This window comes from Macrotis lagotis, chromosome 8 (assembly GCF_037893015.1).
Source record: "Macrotis lagotis isolate mMagLag1 chromosome 8, bilby.v1.9.chrom.fasta, whole genome shotgun sequence".
Taxonomy (NCBI): Eukaryota; Metazoa; Chordata; class Mammalia; order Peramelemorphia; family Peramelidae; genus Macrotis; species Macrotis lagotis.
Window position 1 is genome coordinate 104,360,686 of NC_133665.1, and position 18,438 is coordinate 104,379,123.

General features: G+C 37.8%; 1 protein-coding gene and 1 long non-coding RNA gene across 8 annotated transcripts in view; one reads left to right on the forward strand and one right to left on the reverse strand.

The window, feature by feature from the left end:
* The window catches only part of LOC141495950 (uncharacterized), a 30,897-nt gene extending 29,690 nt beyond the window's left edge, over nt 1-1,207 (forward strand). Inside the window, exon 3 of the long non-coding RNA XR_012470907.1 lies at nt 921-1,207. This is a non-coding gene — a long non-coding RNA (uncharacterized LOC141495950). The remainder of the gene's footprint in view (nt 1-920) is intronic.
* Nucleotides 1,208-4,474: 3,267 nt separating this feature from the next.
* IP6K2 (inositol hexakisphosphate kinase 2) overlaps nt 4,475-18,438 on the reverse strand; it is a 42,144-nt gene continuing 28,180 nt past the window's right edge. For all 7 annotated transcript variants that reach the window (XM_074197882.1, XM_074197883.1, XM_074197888.1 and 4 more), the window contains 5 exons: nt 16,571-16,883; nt 14,148-14,370; nt 12,670-12,845; nt 9,271-9,446; nt 4,475-6,553 (listed from right to left, as the gene is read on the reverse strand). In XM_074197882.1, coding sequence (XP_074053983.1) covers nt 6,056-6,553; nt 9,271-9,446; nt 12,670-12,845; nt 14,148-14,370; nt 16,571-16,772 — 1,275 coding nt within the window. In that variant the 5' untranslated portion in view covers nt 16,773-16,883 and the 3' untranslated portion in view covers nt 4,475-6,055. The remainder of the gene's footprint in view (nt 6,554-9,270; nt 9,447-12,669; nt 12,846-14,147; nt 14,371-16,570; nt 16,884-18,438) is intronic.

Consider the following 18,438-nt stretch of genomic DNA (forward strand, 5'->3'; position numbering starts at 1 on the left):
GATCCTTGAACATAAAGAGATAGATAAATCAATAGGAAAATATTAACAACCAAAGGAAATACGACCTCTAGATCTAATAAATTAGTTCAGACATCTATGAATAATTGCTGCAAAACAAAAAAGGAAAATGATCCAACACTTGAGGCCAGAGGTCTTGTAGAATTTGAGGAGAATGAGGAACCACAACATACTATGCCAGAGTTATTTAAAAGAAAAATGAGAATTATGAGAGCAGGATGTATGTCCTGAATAACAAAATAAGGAGCAGAATAGAAAAATTTATATCTGCAATGGCAAGCTTCAACCAAGAAACAAAAGAGAACTATAGATTGGGAATGCAAAATAAGCAAAGGAAAACCTAGAAGAAGGAAAAAAAAAGCATGAATACATAATTGATGGACTTTGGGGTTTTTTTTTTGGTGTTTTCTATTTCATAGCATGACATACATGGAAATATATTTTGCATGATTACAAAATTGTCAAATTGCTTGCATTCTCAATGTGGGGGGGTTATGGGAGGGAGAGAAAATTTGGAACTACAAATTTGAAAAAGAATGTTTAAATTGTTTTTGCATGTAATTGGGAAAATAAAATATTAAATTAAAAACCGTTTCTTTAAAAAAATCTGTTCAATTGAATAAAAATCAAATAATCATGGGGGAGGGGGGTGGAGAACAGATGAAGAGATAATGGACTCAGAGTACTGAATGAGGCATATTTATTTGTTCCTTTATTCTCTCCTGCTTTTATCTGGTTACATAATTCTTCCCCCTTTTTTTTTCCTCTCAGTCAAGTAGATTCTCCTTTCCTCTTCTCCCCTTCGGCTATCTGTTCATTAGTTTAAAAAAAATTTTGTTGGGGGGGGTGATTTTCCAAAAAATATCTCTTTATTAATCATGTAATCTTTCTGTTTACTTTAGGTCTTCATTTTCTCTGATTCAGGACCCATATAATTAACATTTTTTTCTGCATTCCAAGATTTCAAGATATCTCAAACCAAACTCAAAATCAGAGAGCAATAATCCAAATCAGGGAGCCAGAACTGTTGAAAAATGGAGTCAGTATTCTCAATTTTCTCTTTAGATAAATTTGAAGTCAAATGGAGAAAGCACTCAAATTTTTAAAAAAATCTGTGAGGAAATAATAAAATTAAATGAAAGTATTACAAAGAAAAACAAAATGAAGTCACTGAGGCTAAACAACTGGATGTGGTTTCTTGGAATTTCCTGAGAAAAGGTTCCAAATAACTGGTAATTGATTATCAGTCAAGCATGGGTGTTTTTCAGTAGAAATGTTTCTCTAAGGAACAGTACCTTATAAGTCCTTCAGGATATTAATATCTAGCCCATACATAGTCCTTTGCAGTAATATCAAGCTCTCTAAAAGTGCAAGAAAATGGGCCTAGAATCTTGATGCCATATTTGGAACTTCTACCTTATTGGTTTAAGTTTGGCCCTTTGGAACCAATCAGAACAAGTTATCCATTGCTCATTTCAGGTTTTTCCAAGGCAAATGGAGTTAAGTGGCTTGCCCAAGGCCACTCAGGTAATTATTAAGTGTCTGAGACCGGATTTGAACCCAGGTACTCCTGACTCCAGGGCCGGTGCTTTATCCATCCATTGCTCATTTCATGTAACTTCCCCTCTCCCACCAAATACTTAAAGATGACTTTTACACACTTCTCCAGGCTAAATATTCTTGTTTATTTAAACCAATTCACAATATGGCATGACTTTGAGGTCCCTCGTTATTCTATTTGCCCTCCTTTGGAACTCTCCAGTGTATCAATCTTCCTCAAAGTGTGAGATCAATGAGGAATAATGGTGGTTCCTACTGCAGTCTGTAATTCCAAGGGGAGAGAAAAATTAGCTGAGACATTATAGTGATGACCATCACCAGGATATTAAATAATGCTTGAATTCAAGAACTATGAACACAAGTGCTGGTGAGTGGGCAGACCCCATTGGGAGCAATTTAAAAGTAGTGGCAGCAGCTATTGGTACCAAAGGCCCCAACCCTTCAGGTCATGTGTCTCCATGGAGTTTGTTTCCAAAACTACTTAGAGAATAGGTTATCAGTGTTAAGATTTCTCAACTGTTCAGTTTAATCCCAAAGAAATACTTTAATGATTCAATGCTGCCTTTTGCCAGCATCTAATTAATGTGGTAGGCATCTAAACACCTAGATCTGAGTGACCTCTGTGGTTCTGTCAAATCCTCCAATAATGAGGCCAAGTCTTAGATCTGACCTCAAGGTTCCTTTTATTTCCCCAGGTTCCTTCCCCACCAGACCCCATAAGTGTCATGCCAGTCTCAGCAGGCCCAAGCATTCTATGTTCTAGATACTTATAGAATTGGACAGATATGATTCCCTGTAAGTAGACGGATGGACAGATTGGTAAAGAGTACCAGAAATGGACAAGCATAAAGTTAACTGTTCCAAGGAAGGACAAATACAGGCTGGTATCTGTCCTAGACCTACAATGCCAATTGTGTCAATGATCAAATGTCTAGACCAACTCATCTCCTGGAATAAGGGAATATCTAATGTAGAAGATTCAGTATAGAAGAGGCGAAAGACTTGGGCTCAAAATTGGGTTCTGTACCTGGGGTAATAATAATAACTCCCACTTCTGTCATTTATTTTCTTATAGAACTATAAAGTTTTCAGAATTTTTCCCATAATTCCATGAAGTAGGTAGTATGGTAGTATAGGTATAATTTCATTGCAGATTAGAAAACCAAGGTTCTGAAAGACTGACTTGTCCAGGTTCACATAGCTAGCAGGAATCCAAAGTGAAATTTCCCAATACTATATAATACCTCTCTGGTCTTAACAGATAGTTTTCCTATCTGTAAAATAAGGGAATTTCATTGGCTCACTGGTCTCCAAAATATGTGGATGTGTATCACAAGATGATCAATTAGGGCATGGGAAGAAAATATTAAAACTATTTCTATTTTTGGCTAAGAAATCAGAAACTAGTCTTTACTAATATAGCTTAGTCATGATGGCCTCAGTCCCATGATACATGAGGTAAGTGAGGTATGCTGAAGAGAGTTGGGAATTTCATAAGAGGAAAAGGTTGAGTTGGAATACACTTTCACTGTATTGCAGTACATTATAGTTTGTGAGACTGATTGAAATGAACAGAACCAGAACATTGTACACATCAACTATGATGACTTAGCTCCTCTCAGCAGCTTGTTGAACAAGTACAATTTTTTTTAAAGATCACAGTATTTATTAGGAGCTTATATATTTTTTTAAATGTTATTTTCCAAGGATAATTGTAAAAGACCTGTGGATAGAAAATACCATCCACTCCCATGTGAAAAATCTAAATGGAATCTGGAGACTAAAGCATTTTATTTTCATTTTTTAAAGCTTGTTTTATGGGTTTTTTCCTTTTTCCTTTTACCCCATTTAGTTCTGATTCTTCTTACATAATAACTAATTTGGAAATAAATAAGGTTGGATATGTTTAACCTATAACAGAATACTTGCTGTCTTGGGGAGAGGGGAGGTAGAAAAATGTGGAATTCAAAACCTTACAAAGTAATTCAAAATTATAATTTATATTTGAGCAGTTTAAGTGGGCATGTTAACAAATCAATTATGTAGTTTTAACTGAATGAACTTTCAACAAATGTCTTGAGTTTCCTAAGAAATTGCAGATTGAAGATAACAAAAGGACAGAGCTGACACTTCTAATATTTCTCTCTGCCATATTATGAGGTTAAAAATATTTCATCAGATCTAACACCCCAAATTAAAATTATCAAGATTAGAAAAATGTATTTACCTCCACTCTCATTAAAAATGAATCATTGCCCTAAATGTTTATCATACCTTGAGGTATTGGCTAATAACATGAAACCATCTTAATTAGTAAGATGTTTTTAAACTAAGTTTTTGTTATTAACATACTAAGTATGTTTGTTACCTACACTCTCATCTGCCAATGAAAAACCTATTAGAATTTTATAAGCTATTTCAGAATCTTTTAAATGAAGAGTTAGTGAGTTCTGAGCTTCTTTGTTAAAAATAAAAAAAAAATGCAATTCCTTCTTCTGGCCAGTTTGAAAGAACCAAAGGATGGACACAGGAGAAGAAGGGGATTTACTAAGCTTTACCAAAAATCTCTGTATATCCATGAATTAGTAGGCATAATCATAGGCAATATACTTGCTCCATCTGGATCTATGTATGTCCATGTTTTTCTCCTCAAACATGACATTACAACCAAGAATCAAAAATAGGTCAAACTTTGAACTAGACCTTTAAATGACTATCATAGTATTAAACTAAGATTTAAAAAAAAAAGTAGTTATGTGACTATTGTGGTATTAAACAAAGATTTTAAACAATGAAGTAATATTAAAAATATTTGGCAAAAGCAAGTATTTTATTGTATTAATAAAATAATTAAAATATTTTTATCTCATTTGGTTTCTTTTTTTGTGCACATCTTATATAAATGTTAGATGGTCAGTACATTTTAAGCATACATTTATTAGCAGCAATTATTAAAAATGTTTTGTTGATGAGGTGTATCCTCAAAAAAGTTGGGTGATCTCTCAGGTTCCTTCCAACTATATATAAATCTTTTGAGTTAGCCTAATGTCATAGGCCCAATTCCAGTACTTTGGTTCAAGAATGAGATTCAAAAAAGATATTGAACTCTCCCTAAGATTTCTGGTGCCTGGATTGTCCAAGAAAAGGATAATTCTTCCAAGTGTAGGATAATTTGGGTTCTGTGAAAAAGGCTCCCCTGGGTAAGATTCATAGGATACCCAGTTTATATATGCTGGGACCAGATTTCATTAATACTCTCAGGTCCCTACCCTCAGACTTCCTGCAAGGTAGGAACATGGTGTAGGAATAAGAGTATTTGACTTGGAGACAGAAAACTTAAGGGATTGAGCCTTGGCTGCATCACTTAAATAACCTGAGAAACTTGCCCTATTCTGGGTCTTCTTTGTAAAATGAAACTATTAATACTGGCACTGTCTACCTCACAGGGTTGAGAGGAAAGTGCTTATCAGTTCATTAGCAAGTTCCAGAGAAATATTTGCTTTTATCATTAGGTGGATACCACAAGTGACTCAGAGAAATAATAACAATGAACAAAGTGACATACCATTCCTGGCTTAACCCTCTGGCACACCTCCTCAACCCCTTAGTATTCCCTCCCCATCAGCACTGACCTGTTTCTGCTAGGAGGCCCCAAACAGGCAAATTACCTAAGAGTTAAAACCATCATTTCAGATTACAGCCACCCACAGTCCTTAAGACTAGGAATGTCAAAACTAGAAACAAACCAGGGCCACTAAACTACATCAGGATCCCTGTGGACCAGTGACTTAAGTTTTAAAATGTAAATTGTTTTTATTTTTTTAATTTATTTAAAATGTAAATTATTCTATTTCAATATTTGTTTGGGCTGGGAATGTTTTGAATTACATGGGGCACCTGTTTTTGACATCTTTCATCAGCCCTACTGTACAAAACTTTGCAGGCTGAGAGAGTCCAAGAGAACAAGCAGGGGCAAAGAAATGGAAATATGGAATAATAGTTCAGGCACTAACTACACATGCCTGTTCTAGGTCTTTCAGGATCCAAGCTGAGCTCCCCTTGGTGGGCCCAGGATTTGGGGACTGCTGCTATTGTGTTCTTTGAGTCTTATACCAGAGTAATCTCTGTTGATGAGAGATGTTTGCTCTTAACCTTGATGTAGCTCAGAACCATAATCCAGAGTTTCTGGGGAGCTGCTAATAATACAAACCCCATCAGGAATGACAGCCGCTTATTTACAATGAACAAAAATGTTTTATTGGAACATATACACACAGGGAAGAAAAGAGGTATCTGCATCATCAAATATGGAATGTTTAAGAAATAGGTAAAATAAATAAAGACTCCAAGGTTTGTGAGCTCCAGTGGCCCCTCCCCTACACTCCCTGGGGCTCCTCCCCAACCCAGAGCAGTCAATACTCTGGAATACAAAGAGTCGCAACAGTGCTCTCTGCAAACAGGTATGCGTTCAAATGGTTTATTCCCCACTCTCATCACTTATTTCTGTAATAATATCTATTAAGCTTTGAAGTCCAAAAATGTAGCCTGTGTCCTGGCCTTCATGCACAATGCTGTCCTCTCCATAGTGCCTGCAGGTAGTATGGGCAAAGTCTATCATGCGGATATCCACCGTGCTGACGGCTGGTTTGTAGGCATAAGCACCTGCCGATTCATCTGATGATTCCTCAGAGAGATCCTCCAGGTCCTCAGGGTCCGAGTCCACAGCCACCTCTGGCAACTCCTTGCCATCATAGATGATAAGCAGGGAGCTGGAGTAGAATCGGTAGGACTCCTGGGTTTCTAACACTGATTTCAGCTCCTTCAGTTTCTTTATGATAGGCTCAAAGAGTTCTCGGCGTAGGTACCTGCCATTATGAAAAAACTGGTAGAGGGCTTCCTTGAACCCCTGGACAGAGAGCTTTCTCCCGTGGTACTTGTTCATGAACATGAGCTGGCCGCTCCCTGTCTGGTAAACCTGCAAAGGAGAAAAAATGTCAAGCCCCCCCCCAGATTAAAGAAAAGTCTTGCACAAGGGAGGGCAGGTGTCCTGAGACACATTACCCCTCCCTGAGAAAAGTCTTGCACAAGGGAGGGCAGGTGTCCTGAGACACATTACCCCTCCCTGAGTTTTGAATCTTAATTACTTAAAAGACTTTCTGGCCTTGGCCTTTTCCATTGGAAGAGAGAACTTAGAACCCTAGACTTGTGCAAGGACCCATGGGCTTGCTCCACAAACTAGCCAGATGACCAGAAAACCCCTCCTCTTGCAGAGGCAGACATCAAGGAGGCAGGCAATGGGAATGTGACAGTGGATGATCTACCTATATGTGATCCAAAGAAAAGGCAAAGGAATGACTATAACCTCTTTTTTAAGAACTACATCTCTTCTCTTGTTCTGCATCCTAGCAAGACAACATACCAACCATTAAACACCAGCTTTGTGCAGAGCATCTTGTTAGGTGCCAGGGGAAATGTGATATTTTAGATAAAGATACTGTGTCCTCACAGAGCTTATGTTTACTAAGGGGATAACATGAACAAAGATAATTATAATACACATTACATGAAAAATATATTAGAGAAGTTCAAAGTTCCATGTTGAGGCTCAAGAAGAAAATGTCACTACTGAGGGGATCAGGAACAACTTTCTGGAGGTAGCAACTAAATAGAAGAAATACAATAGTGGAAGAAAGAAGGGAAAATATTCCAGGCACAAGAAAATAGGAACAAAAACAGGAAAGTAGTAGAAAACTTAAGAACAAGATTAGTGTCAGAGAGTAGTCTTTTTACTGGAAAATGTAGACTGTAGGAATATTAGGTAAGGAAATTTCAGACTGTGGAAGGAGACATGGAGTCCTCAAATTCCCAACCTAAATGAGGCAGTTATTTTTCTAGCCTCTCAACTGCCCTGAATCCTTGGGTCCCTTCTCTGGCCTGTCTTTTACAGGTTCAACTGAACTAAGCAAACACTTATCTACTCACACTACTGGTTATGGATCTGAGTCTTGAGTTTGAATCCTGTTTCTGATATTTGTGAGCAAGTCTGCTGTGTCCCTTATAAAATGATGATCATAACTCTCTTCCCAAAGTTCCTGAGAGGAAAAGTGCTTTTTAAGCTGTCATAAATGACAGAAATAATTCACAAATGTATAATGGAAGTGAATAGGGACATGGGAAGAAATATCAATCTTTCCCAAGTAATGTCCAGACATCAGAGAATATGGAGGCCCAAGGGCAAAGCCATGGTCTTCAAGAGGCAACATGGTACAGAGACCACGAAAATTTTATAAGCCTGTGTACCCTATGTGATAGCCTGTGTAGGCTATCACAGGCCCTAAATTAACCTAAGCTATTTGGGATGCCCTCCTTCTGCCCTTATCTTCCTATTAATTCAAATACCGCCTCATATAATACTATGTTCCTCTTGAATGAATTTATTAATGTATTATAGCTATATGATCTATTCTACTACTAGATTGTGAGGTAGTCTAAGATGGGAGAAATTTTATCATTTCTATTTCTACCAGAATCCAATTCAGGTTTCTGTACAAATGAGGAGCTAGTCTATATATGTATGATGACTTAACAAATGAATGAGCAGGGGCGGCTAGTTGGCATAGTGGATAAAGCACTGGCCCTGGAGTCAGGAGTACCTGGGTTCAAATCCGGTCTCAGACACTAATAATTACCTAGCTGTGTGGCCTTGGGCAAGCCACTTAACCCCGGTTGCCTTGCAAAAACAAAACAAAACAAAAAACAAATGAATGAGCAGCTCATTTCTTCTTTATAGAGACCATCTCCCTGTTGTAAAAATTTCTCACTGAAATCATGAATGATTCTAATTTTATTCCAAGCACAATTACCTGTTACTGATCAATTTCTTTTCTGTCTCTAGGCAGAGTTGGAAGAACCCAAGTAGGAAAATCACTCTTTGGCAGATAAAAGATACTGGCCAAAGGGTGTGGGGAGAAGAAGAGACAACTGCTTAATTCTTCAGAGCAGGTCCTCCAGATCTCTGTTAAGAGAACTCTTTTCAGTTCTGCCCTCTTACCAGTTTACTTGTCACCAGTGTGCAAATAGCTGAAGGGGCTCTAACCCTAGGATGCAAAAACTAGGAAGCACGCAATCTCACATAGGTCTTTTTTCAGTGGAGTGGGAAAGAGAGCTAAACTTGAAATTAGGAGACAAGAGAGTACAAATGCTAGTTCTGGCATTCACTAGTTATGTGACACCAGCAAATCATATTGTCTCTCTGTCTCAGGTACTTATTTGTAAAACAGAAATATAACATTTAACATTACTTCAAAGCATGAATGTGAGGAAAGTGCTTTGTAAACACTTTGGCTTCCAGGAAATGGAGTATCATAATATAATTCAGTATTTGTTGACCTATTCTAAAACTAAAACCCAATTACCTCATTGATAGAAGATCCCAGGATAGGAACAAAAAGTCAGTGAGGATACTGACCAAGGTAGAGGTGATAAGCTAACAGGATTTAAGATGAAGCTTTAAGAGATTATTATAGTTTATCCTCTACATTTTACATATGGGTAACTGAGGGCCAGAGAAGGAGAGTGATTTGCCTGAAATCTCAGGCATCACATAGCAGAGCTTGGATTCAGACTTAAGTTCTATGACATCCTGATGCCTCTTCCTTTTTACCTGGAGCATTAAAGCATTGGGAATCTTACCTGCATCCCACATACGCGAACCCCAATGACTGCAGATGTGCTCTGCTGGCATTTCCGGATCTGGTTAGCTTTCTTCTCCTCTGATGCATCATCCCCATGTTGCCGGGTTCCCATCTTCAGGTCCAGGACACAGGGTACTTGGTAGCGAGAGGTTAAATTTTCCAGTAAGATAAATTCTAGATAGTTAAGGGAAAAATCTCAAGAAATAAACACTTAAAATAACAAGGTGTTACAGAAGGGCTTGGTGACTTATTCTGAAATGAACATGGGACACCAGCAAGTTCCCTTGGGGGCTGGAGTTTGAGGGACTAAACACAATACAAAACCAGAGATCTTATCCCCTAATGCTACTCTGCTGTTTTAAAGGGCAACTTCTCAATAAGGTTGGCATTTCTGATAGCTTATATGTATCTCCCAAACTTGTCCTTCAGACTATCAAACACGGCCCTGAAAGAGCATATTTAGCATAACTTCAACAACTCTGTGACAGGCATACAAAATCATGGCAGTTACTATGTTTACTGTACAGCAGGACATGGATTTGTGTATATCATCCTATGTGTCATTTGTAATCCTATGTTAAACTGTAAGCTTCATGAGAAAGAACAGAGCATATCAATTCAATTCATATTCAAGGCAACTTAATAAATTCTAAGGACAGAAAACAGTCACTGCCCTCTAGAGAGATTACCTTTTCCCTCAATACTTAAAAAAAAGTATTTTCTACATAGCAAGTCATTTAAAGAGAAAGATATTAGTGTGGTATAGAAGACAGAGGAAGACCTGGGCTCAAGCATCAATTCTGCCCTATGCTGTCTCTGTGATTCTGGGCTAGTCCCTCAGCTGCTCAGTGAAGACCAGATGGCTTTCTCAGATCTAATTTGCCAATCAGCAATGCTAGATAGAACACCCTAGGAGTTCTCTACATCAATCAATCAAGATCTGGTAAAAATAAAATCAGAAAAAATTAATTCCAACAGAATTTTCTATTTGCAGTCAGGCCCTAATTTCAAGGAGCTATGACAGATATCTTCTTGGCACCATGATCCAGAAATCAGTAAATACAAAACATAAGTCCATTTCTTCCAAAGATAGTACAAATGAGGGGAAGGTTCTGTGTGGACACTAGTAAAAAGCCCAATTTGGCTAAACACAGGGGTGAGTAAAAGGAAAACTAGAAAGATGGACTATAGTCAAATAGGGAAGAACTTTAAATGACAGAGGGGGACAGTATATTTTATACGAGAGGCAACAAGGAGTCAATAAAGCTTTAGGATTATGAATGAGTGATCTAGTCACAAAATGAAAGAAATCTCAAAAGGTCAACAGATCTAGTTTTTTGCCCTCAGTTATGATTCACTTTACAAATAAGGTTACTGAGGCCCAGTGAAACAAAATGTCGAGTGCAGAGAATAAGGAATTGTTCTAAATGAGCTACTATATTCAAAGCAGAAATGGAAAGAAATATGACTCATTTAATGGGCATTCAATATATAACCTTATTTTAGAACAAAGGCTTGTACCATTGACTTCTTTTCCCAAAATAAATAAATAAATAGATAAATAGATAGATAGATAGATAGATAGATAGATAAATAAATAAATAAATGGTCTGGTCTCCTGAGAGTGAAATGAGAGTCCAAATCCAATTATGAATTTTTCATCATCAATAGATTTGGATTCAAAAGATTAGGGTTTGAATTCTGGTTCTGTTACTAATGTCTGTATGACCCTAGGCAAGTCACTTCTCTGTGGAGCTTGTTTCCCTTTATTTAAAATAAGGAGCAAAGGAGGCAGCCTGGTACAGTGCAGAAGTGTCAACCGCAGAGTTTGCATGTCTGCATGTGACCCACAACATTCCCAAGTGAAGCCTAGATTAAAATATAATTAGGAAATAGTTAAAATAAATAAAAATATATTAAAATATAGATATTAACATATAGTTTTCTTAGTCAACATACACTCAAAAGGATTCTGATGTATGATTTGGTTGGTCCCATTTTTTATTTAGTGTTATGGGTATATTCCCATGCTTAAGAGTCAGGAGTAACAAGGTCTGACACTTCCTAACTATTTAACCATCAATAAATCACCAAATCCCACTTCAGTCCATTTCCTCACTCTGCAAAATGGAGACAATTTCTCGAGTATATGTAAGGCTCAAAAGAGATAATGGGTGAAAATAATGATAAAAATAAACCAAAATTAAAAAAAAAGGCACAACAAAATCCTGCAGTATTGTACAAGATTAGAGGTACTTCACCTCTTGTGAACCAATTCTTAAAAGTAATGTTTTTAAAAGTATAACATCCATAGGACTGCAAAGAAAACTAAATATGTTGCAAAACAACTATAAAAAAACAATTATGATGAAATACAATTATCAAAATATTTTTAAAAATAAAACAAGATCACAAACCCCAGGTTACCGATCTATACTACAAAAATATTTACAGTAGCAAACTAAGATGGTAACCTTAAAATGGGTAATGGCTGAACAAATTGTGATAAATAAAAGCAACAGAATACTATTGTGCTGTAAGAAATGATATGGAGATAGTATCAGAGAAAACTGTGAAGACTTATAATAAGCAGATGTTAAATGATCAAGAAAACAATTTATATTATAACGATTTGTTTATAAAGATAAACAACTTTGAAAGATTTAGTAAAGCTGACCAACTACAATTCCAGGGAGCTCATGATGAAGTATGAGGCTATTTCAATTCCAGAGACTTAGAATGAACTATACACATATGTAATGAGTTAGAAATGAACTATACATATATGTAATGAGTTTTGTTTTTCTTGCTTTCTCAATGAATGAGATGAGAAAGAGAATAAGAAACTGTAAAATAAAACTAAATTAAAAAAAACAATTCCTATAACCAGTTGTCTCTAGATGACTTTCATTTCAAAATCCTATTAAGATATAATGCTTCTGATCTCATAGGAGTAAGGACAACAATAAAATAACATAATACATGTTAAGCACTTTGCAAACCTTAAATCACTGCACAAATGCAAGTTACTGTTATTGTTATTATGGGTTCCTACCCACAACTACTAGTCCTTGCCTTAAAAACTCTAGAAATTGTAGGAGTTTTTTGATTTGTTTTGGATGGGGGCGGGGGGGGATGTTGTGGGAGAATGATCATTTGAAATAAAAAATAACCAATTTTTCTATATACATAGTGGTCAAAAGCCTGAATTCAAAACTAAGAAAGCTCCTCCATTAGAATAAGATAAGTTATCAGTACTTTGATAAAAAGCCTAACAGACAACTGCAATAAGTCTCATGTTCACATCAGAGTCATTCCATGAGTCTCAAGACCAATCAACTTTTGAACAATGCCTGAATAGAACACATGCAGTTCTGTTATCTCTGGCAAAGGATACTGTGCTGGTTCCGATGTTTGGCATTTTCTTTCATGCGCTGTAGCTGCTGCTGGTGACATTTCATACTCCAAGGGTTATGGTGTTTCATCTGTGAGCTCACATTCCCCTTTTTCTCTAAATTGTAGTATAAGACTTCTGAGCTTTTTAACCACTCAAATTCTTCTTCTAACTTATGACTAGAAAACAGACAATTAGCATTAAGCATTAAGGCATTCCACCAAAGGCAATGTCCTATTAAAACAAAACTATATCACACCATTTTTAAGGCAAAAAAAACTAGAGGAAAGGAGTGGCTTCTGACTAAAAAAAAAGTGACTAAAACAGTCAAGATACTAATATAATCACCTCTTGGTTTGGAGCCAGGGTATCTGAATTCAAATACCAGCTGTTATGTGGTCTTTCCCTTTCTGGGCCTCATCTCTAAATCGAGAGGGTTGGACTACACATGTAGGTCCCCCTTCTCCTTAAGGATGTTGGTGAAGGTTATAAACTTAGGAGAACACCAGGCTATTGAGTCCTTCCTGATTTCACAGGCTGAGCCCATTTAAGCCCTGACCCCAATAGAAGCCCCAAGTCCCCTGAAGTCTTAGCTCTGCTGCTGCTTACCAGCTGGGTGACCTTGGAAGCCACTTAACTTCTCCGGGCCTCAATTTTCTCATCTATAAAATGAGAGGATGGGACTACATCAAGCGTTCTTAACTTTTTTTGTGTCAAGGACCCCCTCTGGCAGTCTAGTGAGGACTATGGATCCCTATTTTTTTAAATGTGTAAAATATCTAGCATTACAAAGGAAACCAATTGTATGGAAATCAAAATTTAATTTTTTTCCCCCTTTCAAGATTATGAACTTCCTAAAATCTATCCATGGACTTCAGGTTAAGGATACCTGGACTAGATGATCCACTGAGATACTTTCCATTTTTAAAATTCATCATCTAAGTAGTCTCCCTTGCCACATTTCACAATAATTTTGCCAGCAGACAATTAACTATCATGTTTTATTGCTCAGCAAATCCATTATGAAAATTCCCTATAAATTAAATTCCCTACATTAAATGTTTCCCAATAAGGAAGAACATTTATCATAAGGTACACCCAGGAACAACTGATCCCATGGTATTGTTCCAAATGATGGTGTTCTAGCACAAAGGAATTAAACTAGAACTAGCATCTCAAGGTTACTTATATTGCATTATTTAGATAGCCACATTCCTTCTACAAAGTGTTATCTATTAAAATATTACTATGTTAAAAATATATATGATTCTAAGTTTCAATCACTTGCTGATAAACAGCGGGGACATAATTTGGCCTTCTAAGTAGCAATGTCCTCCTTTCATGATAGAGAACTTTAGAAACTGAACCAGATTCCTTAAGTATCCCACTTTGTAACCTGTGAGAGCAAAATATAAAACTCAAAAAATCAACTTCATTCTGCAGGTGTGATAGCTGAATTTAGGGTACTTTTTAATACTAACCTTTTAATTTTTTCCTCTTTTCTGTGCTGTCGGACCCACTCCTTGGTGATCTTCTCCGTTTCTAGTAAATGAGTCTTTTTGTTAGCCCACCTTAAGAGCTTATTTTTGGGTTCGCAGTCTGAATTATCTATACTGTCTAAATTACCATGGTCCCCTTTTAATGGATATGCTATTAAACATAAGTTTCCATCTTCATCCTCTTCAAAGCTTACTGATACAACACCTGTAAGGGAGGAGGAGGAGGAGAAGAAAATAATTTAACATAATAGGAAAAACACAGTTTATATAACATGAGTTTAACGTTGTTTTTTTTTTCTTACCCTGTTCCTTAGTTTCTATGTTGCCAGAGGCCCAAAACTCATCTGCCAACCTAACAAATATCAAAACATCTTGACAAAATGACACCTCACAGAGAAGACAATTTATCATGGACCAAACATTGGATCAGTCTTTTCTTGGTGATGCACTGAACAATATAAGGACCAAATAATTACAGGAGACGTTTTTACATTATTAAAAATGTTTATTAATTTAAAGAAGAAAAAAGTGACTGGTCTAACCCTTGGCAAGATGTAAAAACATTTTTATTATTTTATTTGTATCCTGTTATGGAAAAAATAAGTATCCTGTTGAGAAACACCAAAAGCTTTTAAGTTTTGCATGACAGCAAAACCCAAAGCATCCACCAGGACAAAGATTTGACTGAGGGTTAAAGAGTTTTAGAGAGAAGCAAAGACTTACAAGAGCAAAACAAAGGGTTGGGTGATTGGAAACAAATTACACAGTACAACAGATCCTCCTCTGCAAAGGTTGCCCTGAGCATCTTTGGGCACCCTATGTCTACGACGAACTGGACAAGCCTTTTTGTCCAGCAATGACTGATTTTATTGAGGTTGAAGTCCCATGAAATAAAGAACAAAATGCAATACACAGCAAATTGTATTGGGATACACAGAAACATGGTGAAAGCATTTTTTTCTCCTCTGAGTCTCTAGAGCACTGCAAGGGGAGGGGGTCATAAGTCTTTGAGCAAAGTGCTGACTGGGCTGCCCCCAGTGCCCGATGAGAAAGTTTCAGCAGTTACCGAAGAGTGAGCGTCGTTACAACTGGCTGAATGCTTTTTCTCACAGTCCTCTCTCTTTGCCCCCCATCAATGACTCAATCTGCTCAGTCCTTGTCGTGTGCTCTCTCAATTGGCCGGAGGGGAAAGAGTTTTCAGGGAGAGACTTCTGAGGTGGGCAGGCGATTCAGGGACCTGGGTTAGGGATTAGCTGGGGTAGGGAGTTCAGAATCCTGGCCTGACAGGCTTGCTGCCACATAAGAAAGAACTACAGAGGGAAAGGGCCGGGCGGGGAAGAGCCAGCTAACATAGGCCTTTGGCTTTGTCCTGGAAAAAAACAACACAAAAGGAAGGACCAAGTGAAGTCCCCTAATTCTTCCCCCTTCACTGAAAAAGAACCGTCATTTACACATTGTAGTACAGATGTCTAGTACAATTTTGCTTTTAAGAGCAACATTTTCAACATCTCCAGAAGACTTTGAGGTGTTCCACTGTCTTTCATACATAAGAGAACACAAATTTTGACAGTCTTAGCACACTCCTCCTTTACAAATGTTTTCTCTAAGATCACACAATAATGGCGACTATTAAAGTCTCCAAAGTAACGCTTTATAAAAATGAAGAAACAACTCGGTGTGTCTGATTCAATGGAGTGCCACTGGATAGCAGCTTCTGGAATATTTGGGAACTGCAGCAGGCTGTAGCCATCTAGCTCTCACCTTGCAGAATGGGAATTTCCATTTCCACAGTTCTCTGACTCAGCCTTAGCCCAATTTCTATTGATCCTTGCCTACCTAGCACTCTTGCATTTGAGTCTCAAGGGCAAATATAGGCTGCTAATATTTAAGAAAAAAATACTTTCAAAATCTTCCCTGTTATTCCCAACACTGTGATAAAATATTTAAGATACAATTCAAAAGAATCCCAGAATATAAAGAAAAAAGCTCAGCTTCTAACAGTACCAGACAGAAAACAAGCCAACCCTCCCCCAACCCTCCACAACAAAACAATTGAGCAATCTTACCCAATACTTGGAAAGGGGAGTAGGGAGAGGGAAAGTAGAGAGAACAAACTCTGAGAGTCAAATAAAAGCAGTCTATGACTGGGAACATTTCCCAGCAAATACTTACCTGGCCCCGCCTAAGGAAGATATGACTACCCAACAGAACTGCTCAGCTCTAATGCTGTTAGCAAGCCATGTCCACCCTTGCATCACCACAGCCCGGCTCTAGCAACAGCAAAATATGGGAAGAGAAACCCCCTAAAACCTCCTCCAGGCTGAGGAGGCTTTAAGGAGGATAAGACAACAGCAGAATGAAGCACAAAATGGAAAGCCAACACCTCTCACCAGCTGGATGCTTACCTTTATACTGAGGAGTAAATTTACGCATTTCTGTCGGGAGGGTTTCATAGAACTGGTGTTCCCTCTGGATGAGGGGCTTACAGATGGTTGATTCATTAAATCGGAGGACACAGGAGTGACCTCCCACCTGGTGAACAAAAGGTTCCAGCAGAACTCCCTTGGCATAGTGCTCCACTTCCATAGCTCCGAATGCTGGGCTCATCCTTGTAGCACATTAGACAGAACAATGCGGCAGTGTGAAGAAAGGCAGCTCAAAAGCAGACGGATCCCCCAATTCCGTGCCTCCAAAGCTACTGATTGCAGTCAAGAAGTTCTGTTAGAAATAAACACAATGAAATCCAGGACTTGGAGTAAAAATGCCAGTCAAGAATCCTAGGCAAAGTTCAAGCCAGGGAAAAAGTCGGCTCCACCCTTCTCTCTGGGAAGCAGAAACTGAAATGGTTCTTAAGAGTCTCCAGCACGAAGACAAACAAGAATGAGCTCATGCAAGGGAAGACAAACAATGCCAAAGGCTCCTCCCCTCCAAAGAAGCAGCCAACTAGAGGCCAGGGAGCTAGCTCGGCTGCAGCTAGCTAGCTGCTGGGCTGGCTGTACCACTTCAGAGGCAGAGGCGGAGGAGAAAACAAGGCAAGGTCTAGGAGAAATATAACACAGAAAAACATAACCTGCTACTCCCAGTTGATTTTGGCTACAGCATCTCCTGGCAGCCTCACCCTTCCCTGAACTTGGAGCAACACTTCAGGATCTACCCCACACTCCTTCCATATCCCAATGGATTATCATCTTGGTCCAAATACAGCTTGTACTTTTACCCTCAAATCTCACTTAATGCACAACCAGAAAGATTTAAGAAGATCATAAGATTTAAAGCTAGAAGGGTTCTTCTAGGAACCAAATCTACAGCTGAGCAAGAGTCTCACTGAAGCTCAACTTTCCATTTCATAGATGGAAACTGAAGCCCTGGACAGTCAGTTGGCCAGGGTTGACCAAGCTAGGAAGTAACAGAGCCAGGAATCTGTTTCAGATTTTCTAACTTCAATCTAATATTCCAGGAGAAAAACAAAGAATGGAAGTGAATAAAATATCTTTAACTCAAATTGAAATAAATATTGTTATAATTTTATGTCATTATTTTTCAGTACATGTGGCTTTGAGAGTATATACTAGACATTGATATTAAAGAATAATAAAGTATATAACTTATCTTGTAACTCTTTTTCATAAAATTTTTTAAAAGAGGCCAGATTCTCATCCTTGTCAGACACATAATAAACAATAGATATATGTGATTATCAAGATATTTTCATAAAGGAAAAGTACCTAAAATTTTAGAATTAAGTACTGCTTCGTAGCTTGTACAAAGGTAAACAAAAGAACTGGGAGCTAATCTGGAGAAAAAGATGAGAGTTTAGAATTCATCTATTAAGAGTCAAAGCCATGGTCCATCCCCCCCAATTTCTCTCCCTCAAAGTCAAATTATAAAATTTTAAAATTAAATTCTGCTTAAATCCATGCCATTATTTAAAGAGGAATGAAGAAATCAAGTGACAATTTCTCCTGGTTTTCATTGATTGATGGTATAAAAGTAATTTCAACACAAGAAAACCTGTACTCATAACCACTACACAGATGGAGGCCACCTAAGATATAGTGTAGCTCTCCTCTCCCAAAGCCCTGGGGTGCCACAACCCCGGAAAGCTCTCCATCTTTTCCCCAAGTGTGCTACTTTGGCTGACAGCAACACCCCTGGCTACAGAAGCCCAAAACCAAAATGAAATTGCTTTACTGGTGATGAAACTGAATCACTTCAATCATTAACTTCTGTATCTAAAAACAACTTGAACCCCCTGCTCCATCTGAAAGAAGGT